The 18289-nt window shown below is 35.1% G+C and overlaps 2 protein-coding genes across 3 annotated transcripts in view; one reads left to right on the forward strand and one right to left on the reverse strand.

The window, feature by feature from the left end:
* Positions 1-161: 161 nt before the first annotated feature.
* Positions 162-12082, forward strand: tnnt2a (troponin T type 2a (cardiac)). 2 transcript variants are annotated; one of them, XM_038287386.1, is made up of 16 exons: positions 162-292; positions 362-414; positions 630-640; positions 1092-1109; positions 3069-3113; positions 3469-3525; positions 7071-7100; positions 7338-7362; positions 8587-8650; positions 8784-8900; positions 8983-9060; positions 9518-9628; positions 9703-9812; positions 9928-10018; positions 10121-10161; positions 11831-12082. In XM_038287386.1, the coding sequence occupies exons 2-16, from the start codon at positions 383-385 to the stop codon at positions 11862-11864; spliced, it is 864 nt and encodes a 287-aa protein (XP_038143314.1). In that variant the 5' UTR covers positions 162-292; positions 362-382; the 3' UTR covers positions 11865-12082. The 2 variants fall into 2 exon arrangements, with proteins under 2 accessions (XP_038143314.1, XP_038143315.1); XM_038287387.1 differs by lacking the exon at positions 3069-3113.
* Positions 12083-12732: 650 nt separating this feature from the next.
* The window catches only part of LOC119784995 (plakophilin-1), a 30530-nt gene continuing 24973 nt past the window's right edge, over positions 12733-18289 (reverse strand). Inside the window, exons 9-15 of the mRNA XM_038287341.1 lie at positions 18110-18277; positions 17867-18032; positions 17496-17726; positions 17065-17263; positions 16890-16974; positions 16136-16234; positions 12733-15994 (exon numbers count right to left, since the gene is read on the reverse strand). Of these exons, the coding sequence (XP_038143269.1) occupies positions 16139-16234; positions 16890-16974; positions 17065-17263; positions 17496-17726; positions 17867-18032; positions 18110-18277 (945 nt within the window). The 3' untranslated portion in view covers positions 12733-15994; positions 16136-16138. The remainder of the gene's footprint in view (positions 15995-16135; positions 16235-16889; positions 16975-17064; positions 17264-17495; positions 17727-17866; positions 18033-18109; positions 18278-18289) is intronic.

Genomic DNA, 18289 nt, shown 5'->3' on the forward strand with positions numbered 1-18289 from the left:
ATTTAAATCTGTCTGTGTGAGAGTGTGTGTTAGACTGTGACTAAGTATGGTTTTATCTGGTTGGTTTTGGCATGTCCACCCCACAGCTGTGCACACAGCAGCCTTTTTTGGTGTTAAAGGAAGAGTATGCGTTATCTATGAAGTTATTAATAACACAACAAGGGGGTCCTAAAACCTCTTCCCTCATGATATTCCCCTGTTTCACCCTCACTGGCATTCACCTCTCAGTAAAGGTCAGGAGTTGCATCTTGAGCATTGTTCCTTTCTTGTTCAACTGGTTGTGTTTTTTAAGGTAAGATTGCAGTATTAACCAAGTAAAAAAGTCCAGCTGAATTCACTTAATCTGCAATTTCATGTGCAGAGTTATTGAACGTGACCTACCATGTCGGACAACGAGGAAGTGGGGGAGTACGGGTAGGTGGAAGCCTTTTATATAATTTTTTTTGTTATATCTGGCATTACTTCATAACCAAGCTGAACATGCGGTGTGACTGACTGCACCCACCCATTTCCACTTTCCAAACTCAGTGTTTTCTTTGCATTTATTGTCATCGTGGCTTAAAGCTTCTTCAGCGATGATGGATTGTCATCCATGTGCTCAAAAGTAAACTTTCTTTGTTTCTCTGCAGGGAGTTGGAAGGTAAGAACTCATGAATCATTAAGCACAACATGATTTTCCAGAAAGATCTGGTCTGCCATCTAAACTGAAACCCCATTTCATTCAGGTCCATGTTTTCTTTGACTAATCCCACGCTCTTAATTTATCACTTCAGACTGTAGTATATTACAGTCTTTTTAAATCTTTAACTTTGTGTATGTCTTTCAACAGTACAGAAAACACGGCCTTACTGTGCAGAGACAATTATAGCTTTACTCTCACTGCATGGGTAAATTTTATCATAAGGAGGCTATTTGTTTCACATAATGTTTAACGTTTTTACTCACAAGTACAGATAAAATCAGTGGCATCTTTCCAACCACAAAATCTGTATTTGATGTATGTAACCACTACATTCTAAAATGATCTTTATCTTGTTACATGAAAAAATTCCTTTTTTCTGTCGTACTTCATTGACTGGGTGGACTGAAAGAAGAAGAAGCTGTTGAAGGTATTTTCCTGCTTTTGAGTTGTGACATTGACATATGATGTCTTGAGTTCAGCATGAATTGTTTCTGCATTATTTTAAAACATGCGGAAAGGTTACCAGGGTAACAAGTGGAATAAGAAACATGGTTGCACCTGAGAGAGTAGTGCGTTTTTATACGTCATACTAAGACTGACTTTAAATATTTTGCTTTTCTTTCTCCGTCCTAAAGTGATCTTGATTCTTAAACTCAAAACTTCAAACAGATATTTGACTTATGTTTTTTCCACTTTTTTACTTGTATTTTTTCACTCCTTGCTGTATTTGAGATTATTTAATATTGATGGACAAAAAAAAAATCCAAGAGAAGGAAAATTTTCCCTTTATTACAAAATCGTGCTTCCTGGATTTTTCCGACCTCTAAAGTATTTAAGCATTTAAGCAATCTTTCAATTTTGCCAATAGGATTCTTCTAATTGGAAAGGTTACTTGTTTGTAGGAGTGACTGGGTCAGAATAAGCTAGTTTTATTTTGATACAGATAATGATTAAGGGAAATCTTCAAAATCAAAATCATCAAAATAGTAGAATAAACTTGCAAAGAGCTTTGATATCAGTGAAGTGACTCCATAATTGGACATGATATTGCTAATAGAATGTATGTAAAACAGATATTCTGTTTTTTTTTTTTTTTTTTTATTGAGTTTTGAAAAAAGCCTGGTTTCTTAAAAAATGAAAAAAAATTTAGTAACTGGACTTGTATATAGCATTTAAAATTACGTTTACTGGTTTTAAATTACTGTACAATATGTCTGTCAAACCATGCTGTCTTTGGTAGTCTTAGATTTAGTCAAATAAATAGGAATAACTCTATCTTTGTAGCACAAACATTCAAATTAAATTCAGGTTTTTGCTTACTTGCTTCTTGTGTTTGGAAAAATTAAGTTCTCCCTTGAGTTTACTTGCATTTCTATGTCAAAATTATTAATGAATCATATATTATCAACGGTTTCAATGATGTCTGACCTGACTACTACTGTTGATCATGGCCCTTTAAAGAGACTGAAAATATTTATGGCTACTTGGAAGCAAAACACACCTATTAACAAAATAAATATGTTGGTTATAATAATTGTCAATTACAGCTTGTTAGAAATGCAGTAACCAACAGGTTTAGAAAGGTGTAAAAATGCTCAAGTAAAAGCTTAAAACAGGGCAGTGATAGCGTTATCATGCAGCTGCTCAAGGGTTTCATACTCATTTAAAACAGTGACCTCGACAAATGAGAGACTCCATGTACGTCTCAAATACCCTTACTGGCAGTTGGGAGAGTTTGCCAGGTGCACAAAGTGAGTTTGCATGAATCAGGGGGTGCATGTTGAGCAACTGCCTAGTGAGGTATTTGAAACAGTGGAAATCTGAGGAGCCTGCACAAGAACTGCAGCAGTGAGGGTACAGGACCACACTTGTCACGGTTTTTCTGGCATTGTTATGTGAGGAGCCAAGGAGAATGACTTAAAGAAAGTGATTAATTAAAACCGAGACAGCAAACCTCTCTATCTTGGACCTCTCTATGCCTCATCCAACCACAGGAAGTATCAGTCCACATACACAATGTGTGCTGAAGTCCTCCTTTGGTCTCACTTGCAAGAAACTTTCACTGAACTCTCTAATTTACAGTTATAAAACTGCAGGCCAATTTGCCTGGAGAAAATAGAGCAGTGGAATGAGTCAGCTCATTCTGCACCAAATTTCTCTCCATGCCTCCGAGGTATGCTGGGTGGGGCCACTATTGGCACACAATGTGCCTTTACTGGCATCTTCTTTGCCATACCTGTCACCAGTGTTTAACACGTGCAGCCTCACTTGCGTAACGCTTTTCTTCAACGAACATATACAAACACACTTCAGTATCTTTATTCATAGCTATAGATATTTTGGGGTCTGTGGTCATATTAACCAGCCTTGTAACTTTACTTCGCAGGGGAGCCAGAAGTAGAAGGGCAGGAAGAGGAGGAGGCTGAGGAAGGTAGAGATTGAAGTTTTGATGACACAATTCTTAACTATTCAAAGTAGTTAGAAACTAAAAGTTGCTTTTTTTACTCACTGTAGATTTAGAATCCGTTTAAAGTAATAGATTTCACAAAAAGCAGACGATTGAAGTAAAGCAAGATGGGAAAAAAATTCCCCACATTATCCCAATTACAGCTGAAATCAGAGCTTTCAGTCACACTTGATAAAAACCTTGTCTTTTTTATTATCTGAGATGAAATAAGAATGTTTTCCACCTTCTAGATACAATAAATAAGGCCATGACACAATATTACATCCTAATATTGTAAAGATTCTTGCTGGTCTTATTAGAACTTTCTGTGCCCCAATAGAAACTTTACAGGAGGAAGATAAACCCGCCGCGGCAGAGGAGGCAGATGAAGAACAAGGTGAGTTGTTTTTGTTTAAGTGAACACTTTGATGTTTGTTAATTTTTGTTTGTGAGGAATCTTGTGATTGATCTCCAAGCAGCAGAGCACCTTTGGGTTCTATTAATCTTTAAGTGACATCTTAATGACTATGAGTAATTATTTGTTTATTCACAACTAATGGTGAAAGATGATCTGGTGAATTAGTTTGTATCTCCAAATGCAAAGGTTTGTCGTCTACGGACATGTTTATAGAGTCAAAGGAGACAGAGTGACTACAGTCATTTAAAAGCCTCTCCTCACTCCTAGCCCTAAGGCTCTTGAACATTAGTCAGTTTCACTCTTTTGGCATTTGTCTCTCTTATTTGGCGAAAGAGAGGCATGTTACAGAAAATGCATCTTATCCTGCTGAACATGCAAAATCCAAAAAAAAAAAAAAAACCAAAACTTTGAGACATGTATGAATTGCTCAAAATGGTGAAAGTAGCCCCTCAAGAAGTTAGGGAAAAGAACACTATTGTTGACAATGTAAAATAGATAAAACAGTGTCCAAAAATATTTTTTTTATTTAATAAAAAAAAAAAAAAATCACATTTTCTTTTTTAGTGAAACATTATTCTATTTTTATGTTTTTGTTGTGAAAATAAAGAAAAAAAATCTATAAAAAAATAAAATAAAATAAAATATGTATTTAAACCTGTCAGGGGTAGTTTTATGGAGCGGACCTAAAAGTGCAGGCAGGCAGTTTGGTAAGTAAAGATCTAAAGAAGTTTAAATAACAGAAGCTCAGAATGGAAATGACATGGTGTGAAAAGCAGTATTTAACCATGACGAGTGAGTCAAACAGATCCCTTTATATACACGGTGGGGCAGAATAAAACCAAGAACTTTAGATTAGATAACTGAAGCATGACCAAAATTCAACAAAGATGGGCTACTTGGAAAAATCTAACATGTGAAACCAAACATGATCAGGACTAAACCTATAGTTTTAGGGCCACAGTTAGGAAAAATAAATTAGGAAGGATTTTTCCCCCCCTTCTTCCTGTACAAGTCAGTAAAGTTGAAATGTTGAGAATTAAGTTGTACTGTCAATAAAAAGCCCAATTTAATTTCGGAGGATGTAGGCTTACAAATGTCACCAAACTACACTCGGTCGAGCAAATGTCTCTCATTATTCACATCCACTGACCTCATTATCGACTTTATTCTAGGAAAATTTTTCAACATTTGTTTTTATTGGCATTTTGACTTTATTTACTCACTGTGGCCCAGAAATGGAGAGATAAATAACTATGAAAAGTAGAAATACAGGAAAAAAATTAAGGCATAGATAAATAAAAGTCAGCATAAATGAATTTAAATAAATAAATTAAAGTACAAATAAATAATAAATTGTTTACATACCCAAAAAGGAAAAGCATAAATAAATGTAATCAATGAATTCATGTATACAAAATAATGAATTCATTTATTTATACATTCATATATGCATTTATATATTTTATATTTATTAATTAATTATACAATAATATATGTATTTATTTATATGTGTATTTATTTATTTAAATGTCTATTTTTTTATCATTTAAAAAAAAAAACTAGAAAGCAAAACATCCAACAAAAAGGAGCAGAAAAGGTTGATTTGCAGCAAGAATAACACATAATTAAAAAGAAACATAAGTCCTCAAAATACCCACTGAATTTCTTTCATTAATCAAATATCAATCTGTTCTATTCTCTTTTTGCTGGATATAAAGAAAAGTGTCTTTATATAAATTAAACTGTTCCATCAATGCTTCAGAGGTGAATAAACAGACTGAGGAACAAAGCAGAAAAGTTAGGATGACCGATTTCAGGAAGTTCAAAGCAAGATTCTCTGATAAAACAAAGCTACAAGTTTGAAATAACTTACAGATCATTGTTAATTTCATCCTCTGAATAGGAAAATGTAAAAACACCCTTTCAAACCTAGAAAACATGGCATGCCACCTTGATGCCAGGTGAGCATGGTAATATTCAGAGATCAAACTTTTCTTTAGACAATAATCCAAGGCAAAAATTACCAGAGACACACTAAAAAAATAATGCTCTGAAGGTGAAATTGAGAATAGGAATAAAAAAAATCGCCTTCACAAACCTGGATTTGTCTGTAAACCTTGTTATGACGTGCAAATGCAAATGCATCAAGTAATAGAACTGCATTATACAGACTATTGATAAAATAAAAGTATTACAATGCAAGAATAGAAGCAGTTGAAGAACTTCCAGGAGGTAAATAATTTGCGGACGAAAACCAATGTAAAGTAAACAAATTTTAGATTTTTTAGTGACCATATCTAAATTAGTGCTGTCACTATTTTTATATAGATAGCTATACCTATTTACTATAGAACAGGAAGGTTGAACCATTGTGGTCAAAGAGTATTATATCATAAATAAATGTTAATTAATTTTGAAAATTATATTATGTTAAAACAACCAAAAATTTCATTTGAGAATTTCCCTCATTCCTAAATAAACTAACAGATAGAGTTATGATATGGGACTTTTTGGTTTGACAGGTTGTCGACTCAGAAACCAGTCTGTCTTTAGAAACATACCAAAGTTTATCCAGAGGTGTCTCTTAACAAAAACACCCAGAGCTCGTCAAAGCGTATATTTATAGAATATGACTAATGATGGAAACCTTCACTTCTGAAGACATAGAAAATGTCCTCTGGTTCTCTGTTCTTTAACAGACCACTACTTTTATCAAATTTTCTGAATCATTTCAGACCGAATGTTCATTGTTTGCTTATTTAAATAGGATCCCTCAGTGAAATACTTGGAAAATCAGTGGTTTTAAGCTAATAGTGCTATTGGAGAACAGGACAATACTGTATTATTTTTGTAACATTTAAAAAATATGTTTATTTAACGGCAAAAATCAACGTAAATGAAAAGACAACAAATGCTCACTTGCCCTAATATGTTAAAAAAAAAAGTTCTTTTATAAGAAATTCATGAAAAACACTCACAGGGTGAACAAACACTAATTTGCTAGACCAGAATCTTCGATCATCAATACTAATACAGGCACTTAAATGTTTTACTTTTTATCTTAGCTTATTAACTTTCAACTTTTTGAATAGGTTTGAACTTTTCACTTGGCTTTTAACTTTTTAACTTAACTTGTTCCGTAAAAGTTTAAAAAACAATCCACTTTGTTTCCCAGGTTTGAAGACGTCTAAAACCTGGGAAACAAAACTTTTATGGAATGACTATTGCCTGGATGACTGAGAATCTTCACCTGCATATTAACTTAACTTGTTGACTTTTTTTTAAACATTTATAGTAGTTAACAAATAATAAAAATTGTTCAATGCCAAAATACATGGTCAGCCATGTAGCAGTATTTTTGCTGAATGGCAGCATATTAATATTGTGCTTCTGGACGTCACTGACGGATGGAGGTGGGGGTACTCCATTTGTATACAGTAGGGTATGCAAGTTATCAAAAACTGTAACTTGGCCTACAAAGGGTTAAACAGTGAAGCCTATAACCTGTTTCATTTTGGTTTTAGGTGAAGAAGAGGAGGGGGAGGAGGGCGAAGGTAAATCCATTCATCCAAATTAATGCTGGCACCAATCGCACCTTTTCTGTTTGTTTCTTTTATTCGGGCCAGTTTATTTCCTGCGAAATGAAATTTACAAGACTTCTTTGTCAAGACTTGGTTAGGTTTCTTGGCATGTTTAGGTTTGTTCCTGGAGTCTGCCTGTTTATGTGTGTGGTCTGCTTTAGCTCATCTCTGCAGTTTTTTTTTTTCCTTGTTTGTTTCCCAACTCCACAGAGGAGGAGACCAAACCAAAGTTCAAGTAAGTACAATTCATGCATGAGCACTTTTGTTTTTTGTTTTTTACCATGACTGTACTGAAAGAATTGACTTGTCTTAACTAAACTCTCCTATTTCTATACCAGAAGCGTACTCGATGTTGGGCCATATGTCTTCAGTGAGGAAAATGATGCTATGTTAAACTGAGATCAACATGTTTACCCTTTTTGTCCAAAGAACATTCCTCTCATTATCTTTTAAATAAACATTTGAGGTTATTGTCCTTATGAACTCTTAAAAAAAGGAAATATTTTGACACCAGTTCCCAGAAACATGCATCTGTCATTTTTTTCCTCCCTTTTAATCTGCACTCCCGACTGCCGCTCCCATATTTGCTTTTAAATATAATTATGCTGCATAATCACGTCTTCTTCTTGTTGGAGTTTATAAGTATTTCTTTATTATTCTTTAAAATGTCAATCAGATAATCTGGTTAATGTAAACATTAGCCAGAATACCTGGTTGATGTATACATTTCAAATACATTTTTTTTTTTTTATTTCATGTTTTATTTCCATCTGTAATAACATATGCTGTAAATATATGTTTTCAATTTCATACCTTTCAAAATAAAATGTCAGGCTTGGTATCTAAAACAGTCATTACACATGTCCCATGAGATTAATGAAAAACTTTACCTTGAAACCTTATCTATCAGTATGGATGTAAAAACCTCCAAGTTCAATTTAACTCAAGTGTTCAAAAACTTCAAGAAAAAAGCCCAAATAAGTGACTATGTATGTAATATAAAAGAAATGTTAATATTCATAATTTTCTTTCTTTTTCATTTTTTTTATTCTATGTTTAATATTTGGAATATAAGTTACTGAATTGGAAAAATATCTAAGACTTAATTTATATCGGTAATAAAATTAAAAACTCGTAAATTAATTCATGCAATGCATTCCAGAAAGTAACAACCCCAAAATTTAGCATCTTCTAAAATCAGTATTACATTAGACTGATAAAATTAAATTTTTTAAAGCCAAATACTTCCAAAAAAGTTAAGGGTAACTTGATAGAATATTTCACACTTTTGTTTTCCTTTTTTTTTTAACTTGGCTTATTCATACTTTCTGAGAAACAACCTGTTGTTGCTTTTTATCATTTGTAGGCTATGATCATTTAGTTTAACATGACTAAATAATTTTTGATATTCCATCTTACAGCACCTGTAGTGACATGATTCTCTTTTTTTTTTTTCTAGGCCTTTCGTGATGCCCAACCTCATCCCTCCTAAGATCCCAGATGGTGAGAGGGTGGATTTTGATGTGAGTACCACACATTTATTTTCTATTTAAACTTCTTGTTTTTAATATAACTTTTTTCTTATTTTAAAGCAGATGAATATTTGTTAGTTGTTATATTCAAGTATCGTATCTTTCTGATTGTGTGTTTCTGTAGGACATACACCGCAAGAGGATGGAGAAGGATCTAATGGAGCTTCAGACTTTGATTGAGGTTCACTTTGAAAGCAGAAAGAAGGAAGAAGAGGAACTCATTAGTCTCAAAGAAAGAATTGTGCGTGCTTTGATCAGTTAGGTAGAAGCTGAATCAATCCAAACATGTAACAATAGTGGCAACGTACTATTATCGGTTTCAGGAGAAACGCCGATCTGAGCGAGCAGAGCAGCACAGGATCCGCAGTGAGCGAGACAAAGAACGACAGAAACGACTTGAGGTATTCCTGTGTGTTGATAGACCTTTTACTAGGGATGTCCTGATCCAATATTGATATAGGATGTCGGTCTGATAATAGCCAAAAAAATCCATATTGGAATGCATTGGCCCACATCTAAACTCCCTCCTAGAAATAATTTGCTTCTATCCAATTTGCTTAAAGTTTATGTAACTCTGTGGTGAATGAGAAATGGGTAATTTGTTCTCACACCTGATGTTATTTTTCTTTAAGAAACATCACTGGATTAAACCTTTAATTTATTATAAAATAAGTAATAAAATAGGACCTGTCATTCTGATATCCTATTGGGACAATATCAATTTTGGTCAAAACTCAAAGCTGCAATATTTGGATTGTATCAGGAATGAAAAAGTCTTATGACGCCCTTACCTTTTACCATTTTTTTTTTTTACTACTGATTATTTTAATTGCTTTATTATTTTTGTTTTTTTTGCAGGACGAGAGAGCTCGTAAGGAGGAGGAAGAGGCTAAGAAGAGGGCAGAGGATGATGCAAAAAAGAAGAAAACTCTGACCAGCCTCCACTTTGGAGGCTACATGCAAAAGCTGGTGACTAAAGATGGGTTTTCAAAGAATGCCAGGATAGAAATCAACAGAGCTACTTAACTGTTTCGTTGTCACAGAATGAGAAGCGGAGTGGTAAGAGGCAGACTGAGAGAGAGAAGAAAAGGAAGATTTTGAATGACAGACGGAAATCTTTGGACATCGAGAATATGAGCCAAGAGAGACTCAAGTAGGTGGAGAAAATTTTAGCCACATCATTTGTTTTGTTCCCTCTTTTCATTATGACAAAGTGATGAAACAATTCCCAAAAGTACCAAACACAATCATATAACCCTACCTCACAGAGAGAAGGCCAAGGAGCTGTGGGAGTGGATGTACCAGCTGGAGGCAGAGAAGTTTGATCTGCAGTACCAATTTACCAGGCAGAAATATGAGGTCCATGTGTGCCTCAGGGTGCTATGGGTTATGCTCTGGTTATGCTATGGGTTATGTTAAACACATTGCCAAACTAACATTTGCTTGCTTTCTTTGTTCCAGATTAATGTGCTGAGAAATCGTGTGAGCGACCATCAGAAAACGTGAGAAACATTTCTCCTTTAATGCTGAATCTATTTGTCAGATAGAGACTCTGCCCGAATGTGTCAGCCCCCATGGGGGCTGACACATTTGCTTTGGATGCAGCGTCGGGCAAAAACAAATATCTTTAACATTTTAAAGACTTGTTTTACAGCCACAAACATTAGTGTACTTTGTTGGGACTTTATGTGATTAAAACCCCCAAAGTAATGCAATTGTGAAATAAAGAAAAATGTTATGTTTGAGAAGATTTGCGATGTGCAAAACTGCTAAATAAAATACAGTGTAACCAGGTGCTTTCAGAAATCATCCAATTAGCCCACCTATGTCAGATTTATGCTCAGATTAAAAACTTGCTGCCTCAGAGGTGGGTTGGAAAATATTAATACAGAAAGCCCCATGATGGCAGTAGGACACATAAGACAGGTCAGGCACAAAATAAGGAGAGGTACCATTATTTTATGGTGCTATATTCCTAAAGAACAATTGACACTGTAGTGTCAGTCTATTTCAACGTGGAATCACAGAGAATACCTGCAATTGTTTGTGCAATTGTCTCTGCAATCCCTCACAGTGAGCATGCCTGTAGCGACAGTGGAGAAGAAAACTCCTTTTAACAGGAAGAAACCTCCAGCAAGCTCAGTTAGAGCAAAAATCTGACGAGGCTGACTGATGTCAAGGTGATAGAAGCAGAAATACAGAAATAAGACTGTGAATTAAGTAACTTCTTTGGCACTCAGGACCCAGCAGAAGACTTTGATGGTGAGAATAAACCTGGGAAAAGAACTAGAGTAGTCTTCAGCCAGAGTACCGATACTAGTGGTGAAATAAGCAAGAGGGTGAGTGGGACTGAGAACAATCTGAGGGTGAGGGAGGAGATGGGGTGGAGGTCGGTGAAGGTTTGTTCACATATGGGAGAGCTAAGTGAGGCCAGGGGCTAAATGAAGAGGATTTTGAAAGATAATTGGATTCAGAAGAAGTTGGTCCAGAGGCTGATTGGCTGAAGCTGAACAAGGGACATTGCAGGTGGTTCAGGTGAAACTGATAAGAGTCTTTTTCCTTAAACTTCATTTTCCAATAACAGAACTTGTGCTGCACAACAGCAAACCTATGAGGAAATTGCCACACAGCTTAGCTGAAAAGCCCTTCTAAGAAGATAATTTACAAAGAAACAGAAGCTCTTTGTTATTCTGGAGAAGCTGCAGAGTTGAAGCAATTCAACCATAGCCAAGATGAAGGAATCTGTTCACACCACAGCTATTAGTCATCCCCTATGGAAATCCGTCTTTAATGGAAGAATGGCAAGAACATTTACTATAAGTCCCAATTGTAAATACAGTTAATCAGACAAAATATTCATTTGTGGGGGCTTAAAAAAATAATTTTTGTAGATTTTAATCTGTAAAAATGTTAATCTACATCATCTTACATTCACTTTAATCATTACATAAGTTATGATTTGGCAAACATAGAATACAATAAGATACACTGCAATTTGTGGCTGTAACATGGTAAAATGTAAAAAGGTTTTTAGGGTTTTACATAACAGCAAACACTGTTCTATAGCCTCCAAGGCATGACTGGGTGGAAACTTTTGCCTTGAGTACCCTGTGTAAACAAACAAGCTAAGCCGGAATCTTTACCTTATGACCTGTTGTTTGGTTTTCACAGATCCAAGAGAAGCAAGAGAGCTCTTAGGAAATAGATGACCTGCTCTACCGAGTGAGCTGCATATGTGTCCACTCAAAACTAGACTCCCCTTTGTCACCACTCCCAACCTACTCTTTCTCTTCAATACAACTCCTTACACTGTATTTCATATCATATACATCCATCTTTTTTCTCTTTCAAATGTATTTTCTATCTTTTCTTCTTTAGAAAAAGAAGCATTGCTTAGGTGTAAATAAAACCCTACATCATTTATCAGCTTGGGGCTTTTTTGTTCATGACAAGGGTCTGCAGGTGCATGTTTTCTTTCACTGAAACAGCAGGGAAATTAAAGAATGATTTAGGAAGCTGAAAACTATGTCGGGACTAGACGATTTTCCTGCTGTTAGACAGGCTAGGACATGAGTGGCACTGATGCATCTTGGACTAAAGCCCAAAGATCCACCCATTATTCCATCTCCCTCCACCATATACAGTTGGCAGAGAATGAATCATTCATATCCTTAATCTGGCTGGGAAAATCTTTTTAGAAGACGTTTCCCCTCCAACTACTTTCCAATGTATCAACTTTTAAAAAAAAAATGTTCGACTCATCTGCATTTTACAGTTACAAGTTTCTTATCATTTTATGCAGTTTCCTGAAAAAAAAAAACAAAACAAAAAAAACTGTGCACTCAAAAAAAACAAAGAAGTCTCCTATCTGTCTGACATACTTTTTCTCTTAGTCAGAGAAAGACATGCAGAAGCCAAAATACTCTGGAATGAGAGCCTGAGGCTTAATTAGTTGAAACTGAAAACAAATTCTATTCAACTAAAAACATACAGGTTAAATATGATCATACAGGCACTGAATTTGTAAATATTTCATAAATATCCTCAAAGAAACAGAGAGCCTCGCTTCACAATGTCGTCTGCATAGCTGTTTATTAGTGCATATATGAACTGATTGGAAACTGTTAAAATAAAATGCAAAACATACAGTTCTCAATAAAAATACATTCCAAGAAAATAAAAAATACTGAAGGTGATTGACCCTAAAGTAGAGAACCCTCTTATAGCAGAGAATAAAAATGTCCACCATCTATTACTTTGGATTGATGGGAAAAATCTTAACCACCTCACATCAAGGCTCAGATTTATTTTTTGTTTGTTTTGCAATTACACTAACAGAAGCAGATTTTTTTTTTTCTTTAAATAAAAAGGCATTAATTCTGGTGGGAAATCATATGCCCTTTCATTAGCCGCCAATGCTGTAAGGTTGCAAGAAAGATAAAGAACACGTGTTGGACCCAAAAAAAATAAAAAGAACTTGTCTAACTGTGCTACTTTCTTCCAAGTATTTAGGCTGAGTTCATAATTCATTATCATTACATAAATGGCACAGGGTTTTAATTTTCACATCAGTCTTTAGCTGAAAAGATCAAAGCAGAGCCTCCAACACTAACGACTCCACCCACTGTCAATCAGTTGCTGACAGGCCTGAAAATTTACTATCACACCAACCTCTTTTACATGCATGAGTGACTAATTCCACAACGCAAACTACTGCTACTTTGTCTCGGTTTCTCTTTTCTATCTTTACCAAAAATTCAAGCCATGGTGATGAAAACACAAATGTAAATCAGAAAAAAAAAAAAAACATAATATAAACATTTCATGAAAGAGCAACAACAGAAAAGACTCCCCAAAGCACTGCGCCGCAAAAAAAAAAAAAACTTCAATACTGGAAATACTTAAAGAAGACATTGGACATTACTGTACTATCAGTGCAAATAATTATACATTACTGCTAGCATAACAACTACAACCAGTAATCCCCACAAACTGAGATACAAATGACATTTTGCATCATGTATGTTCTGTAACAGCTGCAATACATTAGATACCTCATTAGCTACGCTTCAAACTTAATTGGAAAAATGTTAATGAGTAGGCTTTAGCAGTACAGAAAGCTGCATTTTATAACTTTAAAAAAAGAAGTTAAGCATCAACTTGCTCCTTTGCCAAATAATTCTCCAGTTTTTTACCCACGTGTCACAAGTTCTTGTTTTTATAAATCATTTAGTGCAAAGAGAATCCAAGAGTCTAGATTCCTGCATGAACGCTTGTATTATTTGTTGTGGAAAAATGTTTCCACAAAACAGTTGCAATATTCTCTAACAGACTTGCTTAACTTGCTCTTCAGTTTCAGTTTAAGCTCAGAGAACAGAAAACCCAAACAGAGGGAAGATATTTGGTAATGTAAACCTATTTTTTTTTTTTTATATATAATTAATAAATTTTTCTGACCATTCTGTTTCATGAAAACAAATAGCAAATTAAATACTAAAAAAAACAAAAACATACATCCCTCTTCTGTGGGAGTTCACTTGAACTTAAAGTGCAACTAAAAACGAGCCATAAAAGATGCTTGTAAAACATGTTGGCAACCCCCGCCTTTAGAAACAAAGAAAATATAACACTCACAATGTTTGCAGCTTATGGTATCAAATGATCAGCATGTTGAACAATTTTTTCTATGAACAGTGATGGTCTAATTTTACTCTTAACATCTGAAAAGCCCTTGGGGTGGATAAAGGGGCAAAGAATACAGGTTTTCTGAAATTATGTCTTTATAAATGAATATCCTAGGTTATTAAGTAACCTAAAATAGATTTGATTGCGATTTTTTTTTTTTTTTTTTTACCATAAATCAAAATAAAATAACTCAGACACATCTGGCTAAAAGATGCTGTTATGGAATTAACATAAGAGATTATCTATTAGTAGAGGCCTAATATTTTAAAGATTTCAGAGTACAAAACTGACAGTGTTCCCAAAGCTGAGCTTCATAACAAGAACAAATTGATTTGTGTGTGAAAACTTCGGGGAAGACTGTGTGCAACCTTTTTGCATGTGGGCCTTCATGAATATGCAGAGCATAAGGTTTTAACCAAACTGTGACAATTCACTGCTATAGGATATTCAAAGGGCTTAAGAGTAAAATCTTACTTTAGCATTTTTTCAAACCTCAGACTCCTTGTAGGCAATTTTCCTCTATATTCAGCATCTCCTTTGTTTACCCGTCTTTCATTACTAGACGGAGTGATTAATCCAGGTGTGTCTGGATTATGCCGTCATGGTTACTGAGGTCAGACACACCTGGATTAATCAGTCTGTCCAGGAATGAAAGCCAGGAAACACAGGAGCTGGCTGAAGCTCAGAATGAAGGGGAGTTGGGCGTACAGTATAGCCCATAGAAGAGATGGGAGTCAAAACACCCATATATTCTGTGTGCAGTTTAGCTCTTCCTAATGGAACCATCTTACATCATGTTATATCAGAAAAGTACAAAAAACATAAGATTATGTAGTCAAGGTGCTATTAACTTAAAAAAAAAAGAACATTTATAAAAGATAAAAGGGTGAAAACTTCACGTAAGGTACAAAACTATTATTGTTATAATTGGCAAAGAAGCAAAATGATTAGCAAGATCCATAATTACATTCAGAAGATGGACCCCTTACAGACAGACAGACATATTTGTAGATGGGCAGTTTCTGCAAGTGCATTAATTAAATCTGAATTGATATTGTTAGATTTTTCATTTATAAAAATATGTGAACTGTGTGAATAGTTACTGAAAAAAGGACAAAGTCTTTTTTTTTTGTATTATTTTGTTTGACGACGTAGAAAGAACAGCCCATATTTCGCCAGCAAGCAACAATTTCACAACTACATACGTATAACAAAACACCTTTGTTATCTTTTTTTTCCATGTTTCTTTTTTTTTTTTTTTGGCTAGACTTCTTAAATCTTAACACCACACTAGATAATTATGCTCTAGCCGCCAGTAACCACATTTTATAGTGATGACATACTTAGAGTTTTAGGAATCAATGTAACAACAATCCATGGAGGTAAGGATGTGTGTTGAAGGCTGTTTGAATTTGATTTTAGTACTTGTGCACACACACTGTCATACCTAACCTACAAAACACTAACATTTTCTAATTAAACTACAAGCCTTTTCTGATTATTCACAAAGACAAGGTAAAAATCTTTTAACTCTATATACACAATGTCTGAAGAAGATAACTGAGAGGTTCCTCCAACAAGGCAAAGCATTCAGAAGGTGAAGACTTGAAGGGTGTGGCTGTGGAAGCCTCTAATCAGGCCGGTTTCCTTCTGCAAGCACAGGCACATAAAAACAGAACGATGAAGCAGATATTGAAGTTTTATACGTTTTGTTATTCGTGACTCATATTGTCTACAGAGAGATATCAAATTTGAAAGAATGCAACCAGGAGCTTTCAGAAGTAAGCTTACCCTTTATTTATCCTGCTGTGATTCAATTACATCATAACTGGAGCCCTTGATGGCTGTTATAGTTCTGAAGTTTACGAAGCGTGCTTTGTCTATCTTCAGCTGAAAAATGCAAAGTTAGAGACAATGAATTCAACTTATTTCACCATAGCATGCACTTTTACCTTGGCCTAAAAAGACAAGTGACATGCAGAGCCTCTAGACGATAACAAGTGAGAGAAACTGCTGTTTCTTCAACCTGAAACCTGCTCTACTGGTCTGTTAACTTTTTTATCTAATTTATGATGGAAAGTTTGGTGAATAATTGTCTCTTATTCATGAAAACTACTTGCTCTTAACAAGCGATTCTTTGGAAAACATTACACTTTGTCCTACTCAGTTTAATGTCCCCTACTACTTACATTTCACCATCATTTTATCTTTTTCTTTTCCTTAATTATACTTTCTCCCATAACTGAGAGCATAAGCAGCCTGTCTACCAAGATTCCAGTCATATCGTTCCTGAAATGACCAAAGTCAAGGGTGTGGTAGAAAGTAGGAGACAGGAACTATGAGCCTGAGAGATAATTAATAAAAAAATAAAAATAAAAAATAAAAAAACACCAATTTAAGCAGGGCCATTCCTCATCTTAAACCATCATTTTTGCAGTATCCAGCTTATGGTTTAACACAGTAACTTAAATTACCAAAACTTTGACACAATAAATGAAATACATGCCTCCCAATCACTTACCACTTACATTTTATTTAGATTTACCTTTTTTGTGAAGGTTTGCAAAAACTTATCAGACCACAAGTTGTATAGCAGCTTTGAGGCTGCAGTCGTGGCTTCGTTGTCAGGCCTATGATAAGCAGAGGGATTTAATAATTAAGGAGACAAAGCAATGTTTACCAATTCTGCAAAAAGAACTGGGTAAAAGAAGAAAACTCACCCTTTTTCACTCATGTCTATCAGCACAAAAACTAGATCCTTAGCAATAACTTTCTTGCTGACCTCACTTTCTACCAGCAACAGTCTATTGATTATGGAAGCAACAGTTGCAACAATTTCAGGTTGAGTTTCCTCTCTCCAATCAGGACTGCGGAACAGCTTTATAAGGTCAGGCAAAGTTTCCTTTGCTACAAAGGAGAAATTGTGAAGCATTATAAATCAAATGTATGACACAGAGTGTGGTCAATGTATGCTCCATTAAAACACTGGTGCATCTTATTAAATGTTTAAAAGTTTGAAGGATCAATAAATCCATTAAATAATGTGATTCAGACATTCACTCTAATAAATTAGATGAAATAAAATGTCAATGTACTTTACGGAATATTAATGTAACACTTTATTATGGCTTATTTTGTATAAATGGACTCTATGCCCAACTCCACTGCTTCCTGAACTTCAAATTTAATGCAGGAAATGATCCTTGTTGAAAAAGATGCTTCTTACCCATCTTGGATTGCAAATTGGGTTTGCGAGACAAGTTATCCAAAAGAGAGAAAGAGGTCTTCCTAAGAGCTTTGTTAGGGGACTGAAACAGAAAGGGTAGGAGTAACTCAGACCCAAGCTTTTTATACAAAATCTCACTCAGAGCTGCAGACCCCTGGAACACAAGACAATGAATAAATGTCAGATGAATTTTCATTTCACTGAGGCTATCCATACTGAAATCACACAAACAGTGAGATGCCACATCAAACTTTAAATTTATTTTGTTTCCAAAACATCAACAATTCCCTTTATTACCTCTTTGCTTGCAGTGAGGTTTTGCAAGGCTCCACAGCAGGCCACCAAAGTGGCATCATTCTTGGATGTTCTTAGCAGAGACAGATAGCCATCCACGGCTTTAGAATCAATCAACCATTCGGCCCCCGAAGGTTTGCTGTTTATTTGTGGTGAGTCCGAAAACAACTAAGCAGAGAGAGAAAAGAGTTTAGGAAATAAATGGTGGCCATCATGATTTGGTGAAAGTTTCTTAGGTAACCCACCGTGTTTTGAGCTTTTCTGCTTCTGGGGCTGAAGCATCCAGCATTGGGATTTGTCTCCCTCTCAGACTGGGCCCCTCTTGATTCCATGAATTTCTCGGAAATCTCTGGACACTCTGTCCAAACTTGATAGCTCAAGTTATGTAGGGTGCACATACAGTTTTCCACTGACTATAGGATGAA

Source organism: Cyprinodon tularosa, unplaced genomic scaffold, assembly GCF_016077235.1.
Source record: "Cyprinodon tularosa strain WSP-4 unplaced genomic scaffold, ASM1607723v1 ctg239, whole genome shotgun sequence".
NCBI lineage: Eukaryota > Metazoa > Chordata > Actinopteri > Cyprinodontiformes > Cyprinodontidae > Cyprinodon > Cyprinodon tularosa.

Excerpts from the sequence above, each read along its gene's own strand:
- tnnt2a (XM_038287386.1), top strand. The coding sequence starts at position 383 with ATGTCGGACAACGAGGAAGTGGGGGAGTACGG. Across the intron at positions 8,651-8,783 it reads GTGAGAGGGTGGATTTTGAT|GACATACACCGCAAGAGGAT; the intron begins GTGAGTACCACA and ends GTGTTTCTGTAG. Across the intron at positions 9,629-9,702 it reads GAGGCTACATGCAAAAGCTG|AATGAGAAGCGGAGTGGTAA; the intron begins GTGACTAAAGAT and ends TCGTTGTCACAG.